This window comes from Crocodylus porosus, unplaced genomic scaffold, assembly GCF_001723895.1.
Source record: "Crocodylus porosus isolate Cpor-Errol unplaced genomic scaffold, CroPor_comp1, whole genome shotgun sequence".
NCBI classification, from domain to species: Eukaryota; Metazoa; Chordata; order Crocodylia; family Crocodylidae; genus Crocodylus; species Crocodylus porosus.
Genome location: NW_017728931.1, coordinates 109,281,614 through 109,285,528, shown reverse-complemented (window position 1 = coordinate 109,285,528; position 3,915 = coordinate 109,281,614). Strand labels below are relative to the sequence as shown.

General features: G+C 44.0%; 1 protein-coding gene across 2 annotated transcripts in view; it reads right to left on the bottom strand.

Annotated features, from left to right (window-relative positions):
- The window catches only part of IL17REL (interleukin 17 receptor E like), a 63,054-nt gene extending 59,369 nt beyond the window's left edge, over positions 1 to 3,685 (bottom strand). Inside the window, exon 1 of one of the 2 annotated variants that reach the window (XM_019543485.1) lies at positions 3,235 to 3,685. In XM_019543485.1, coding sequence (XP_019399030.1) covers positions 3,235 to 3,336 — 102 coding nt within the window. In that variant the 5' untranslated portion in view covers positions 3,337 to 3,685. The remainder of the gene's footprint in view (positions 1 to 3,234) is intronic. The other variant, XM_019543486.1, reaches the window with a different exon arrangement.
- Between the last annotated feature and the right edge of the window lie 230 nt (positions 3,686 to 3,915).

The following is a 3,915-nucleotide window of genomic DNA, read 5'->3' as shown; positions in this document are numbered from 1 at the left end:
CTCGGGTTTGTTCCCGGCTCGGCGGCCGGCAGTGCACCGCTCCCGCGGCCCCGGGCTGCGCCGGCTGCTCTCAGGGCCGCTGCAGCGGGGGAGTGCAAACAAGCAGAGCCCTGGGGGGGTTGGGACACAGCACAGCCCAGCAGCTGCAGGCAGCTGGCACCGGCCGCTCCCGGGGCTGCTGCAGCCGGGGCTGGGGTGAGTGCCGCTATGTTCCCTCTACTTTGCTGCCTTATGCAGCCCCAGGAGTAGCAGCCCCCCCCCCACCCCTTCTCTAGTCCCAGCCTCACTCCCCCCGCCCTTCCCTCCCTCACTGCCATGGGAACCTATCTCTATTTGTTACATTGTAAAGTGGGTTCGCCTTATGTGAATTCAATTTATATACGCCGTTCTCCAGGAACATGTACAGCATAAATCGAGGAAAACCTGTATATAGGTATCAGTTGAACACAATGTTTTCCTGAAATATTTACAATTTTAAAGCAATTTGGAAGCCTACCAGTGCCTCAATCACTATAATAAAATAAATTCTAAATACCTATAAATTTTGGTATTTGATTTTGGGTTTTTTATCATGGAAAACCAGAGCTCCCCCTGCCTCCTTAGCTCACAGTTGCAGGTCCAGGCCCTTCACTCCCAAGCCACAGCCCACCAGCCCTGCTGGTGCCCTTCACTTCTCCCCGCCCCCCCAATCCTGCTGGTGCCCCTCACTCTGCCCCACAGCACCCTGGCCCTGATGGTGCCCCTCATCCCCCATCCAGAGCCCCCTGCCCCTCAGCCCTACTAGAGGGGGCCCCCAGCTGCCAGGGATGGGTGCAGGCTGCCCACTGCAGGCTCAGGCTCCATGCCCTGTTGCCCTCTCTTGGGGCTTCCACAGTCCAGTGGGCGTGACCCGGCACTGCAGGGTAGAGTGGGACCATGCAGGGAAGGTCCTTGCCAATGCAAGCTCCATGCTGCTCTGGCAATGCATCCCCTGCCCACACAGCAGCAGCAAGGAACACAACCCCACGCTAATGCCCCTGCTTCTGCAAGGCGCGCAGGGGATGTGTCGCCAGGCCAGTGTGCAGTTTGCAGCAGCAACAAGCTTCCTCACATGGCCCTGCTCTGCCGTGCCAAACAGTCACACCCGCTGTGCTACAGAGGCCCCAGGGGAGGGCAGCAGGGCAGGGAGCCCAAGCTACAGCAGGCAGCCTATGCCGAGCCCTGCCCCTACCCCGTGCACACGTTCCCCCTGCCCCCTGGCACACAGCAGCAGGGAGCCAGCCCCACCTCCCAGATGAGCTGCCTATGGCCCCATCCTGCTCCCCACATTGCAGCCCCAGGTCCAAAGCCCCATGCACCCCCCAGCTAGGCAGCAGCCCCAGCCCTACCAAACTTCCTCCCTCCCTATGGGGCCTCAATTCCCCTGCCCAGACTTACCTGCTGGAGCTGCTTTTCAGGCTGCTGGGCAGCTGTGTGCATATACATGCATACAGTGCCCCCTGCCTGACCGCCCTCCTCCCGCTCCCACCCAGCCTCTTGCAGGCTGGAACTCTGCCAGCCTGCAGAGAGCTCTTTGCAAAAGTGCAAAATCTGTAGTTTTTCCTGTTAAATGAAAAATCCACATTTTCCTCAGGTAAAGGGGAAAATCTGCAGTTTTCTCCATTTTACCATGGGAAATGGAAAGCCTAGATCCCTGGTCATATAGCTCTAATGCCATGCACCAAGTTGCAAATGTTATCTTGGCAGTGCTGACCAAGTGAGAGAAAGCCTGAGCCAATTTGTCCCAACTCCAAGAGGAGTGATTGTCTTAGTAAGAAAATATGTTTGTCTTAAAAGCAAAAAATGAATTCAGAATACTACAGAATAAAACCAGCAGAAAAAACTACCTTCAGCAAATGTACTGAATCATGCTGTTTAACCATTTCAGATACCTTTAAACTGATACCACTCACTATTCTGGTAAACCACTTCCAATGTATCTAAACAAAAATATATGATTTATTTTTAAAATCATCCTAGACTTCAGTATTAGTCAGAAAAAGTTCTGAGGCAATACTTTAAAGACATAATACTATCATTGTTTTACATGCCAGCAGTGATTATTATTCCCAGTTTGGCGGGATAAAGGAAGCCAAAAATGGACATAGGTGTAAAAGTTTTAAAAATACATGTTATAGTTGTAAAATATACAGTTATTTCTGAAAAAACCCTCTTTTCACATGAATAAAATGCAGTGATAACATAATATATGACCAGGTAAGGAACACATACAATTTTGATTCAGAATCACAAACAAAAAATGTAAATATGGTAGTGGGTTCTCATAGTGCTTTATCTTACTGGCACTTGTATATTGTCTTGTGTAAAACAAGAGGCAAATTAGCATATATTTAATATTCATCATTCTTTATCACTAAACCATATTGATGAAGTTTGTTAATGTATGTCTTAGTCCCACCCCTAGATGGTTCACAACACCATGACACTTTCAGTCAGGACCTCTGTTCATACAATTCAATGCTGGTTTCATGGCACCAAATTGTGTCTTCTCAATAACAACTGAATTGTTAATGTCAACATGACAAGTATAGTTAAGCACAATTTCCTTATCATTGCATCCTATTTTAATTTCAATCATCTAATCATTTTGTGTTTAATTTTAGAATTTTTAGTACTACTTTTTTTGGAATCTATAAAATCAGGACATCTTTATACTGCCCCCATGTGGGCATACAGGGAAACAATACAAAATGAAAAGCTATTACAAGGAATACATGCTCTCTTTCAATCACAATGTAACTCATTAAAATCAATAGAAGTGACATTGCACTTCTCCCAACAAAGAAGAGATTTAACAGTTCAACTCTAATTCTTTATTCTTGTGCAAATGAATGGGATTTGTACTCATAAAACATTTAGGCACATTTGAAAATTCCACCTTTGAAAATTCAGTACCCATTAAACTAGCCTAGTTATAAGAATTGTGTTACCAAAGTAATTAAAAGGTATTAAATACTTTTTTATCACTATCCCCATAATACATAATAGACTGAAGGGAAAAATTGTAATGCTGTACATTAAAGTTTCTTAATGAGTTATTCCTGGATGATGTCAACTTTTCATACTTAATTTTCATACATAAATTTTTTGCACTTCAAAATTACAGCAAGTTTAAGGATGGTATTTAAGGCAGACAAACCATATAGATATTTACAAATATTTTAGTAGCATATATTAATAGCAGATACAGTTTACCTGAGAGCAGGCAAGTCCACATTCTTCAATCCGGGGAATTATCTGGCAATCAGAGGTCCCCAAAATTATTATAATAAAAATCTGAACATCAACTCTTAGCATCTTAAATTTTAAAAATCACAGCTTTGGATTAATCTTTTAGAAATAGACCTTCAACTCTGGCAACTCTTTCTCTCATGCCAAAACTTTAATATGTATTAGTCCCACCCACACTACCTCTGAGCTAGGCTCCTCCTCTTACTACAAGTTTGTTACCAGTGCTGAGAAGTATGCTGATTGTCTGGGCTATGAAGCAAGCTTTACTCACAATTCAAAACATATGCTCCTGTGTACAAGATAGTAAAGAATGCTTTCAGATCTGCACAATCATAGTAAAATATTTCCTTTTGGATTTCATCATCTTATACAAGTCTTAGCAAATTTCTTTTGTTGAATTTGTGTGTAAATACAATTGTCATGAAAATTAAGAACTAACAATACCTACTGTCAAGCAGAATATAGAAAAGCACTATGCAAAATCAGTAACAATGTAATTGCATCCTGATCTGCTGTTTTGTTCCTAGGTTTCCTATGAACAGAGATTGCAATGTATAAAACCTGGAGAAACAGGAGTGCTTTTCTTATGTTCGGACAGGCAAGCCACTGAAACTAAACAGCTACTTTCAATAGTCTGAGTCCACA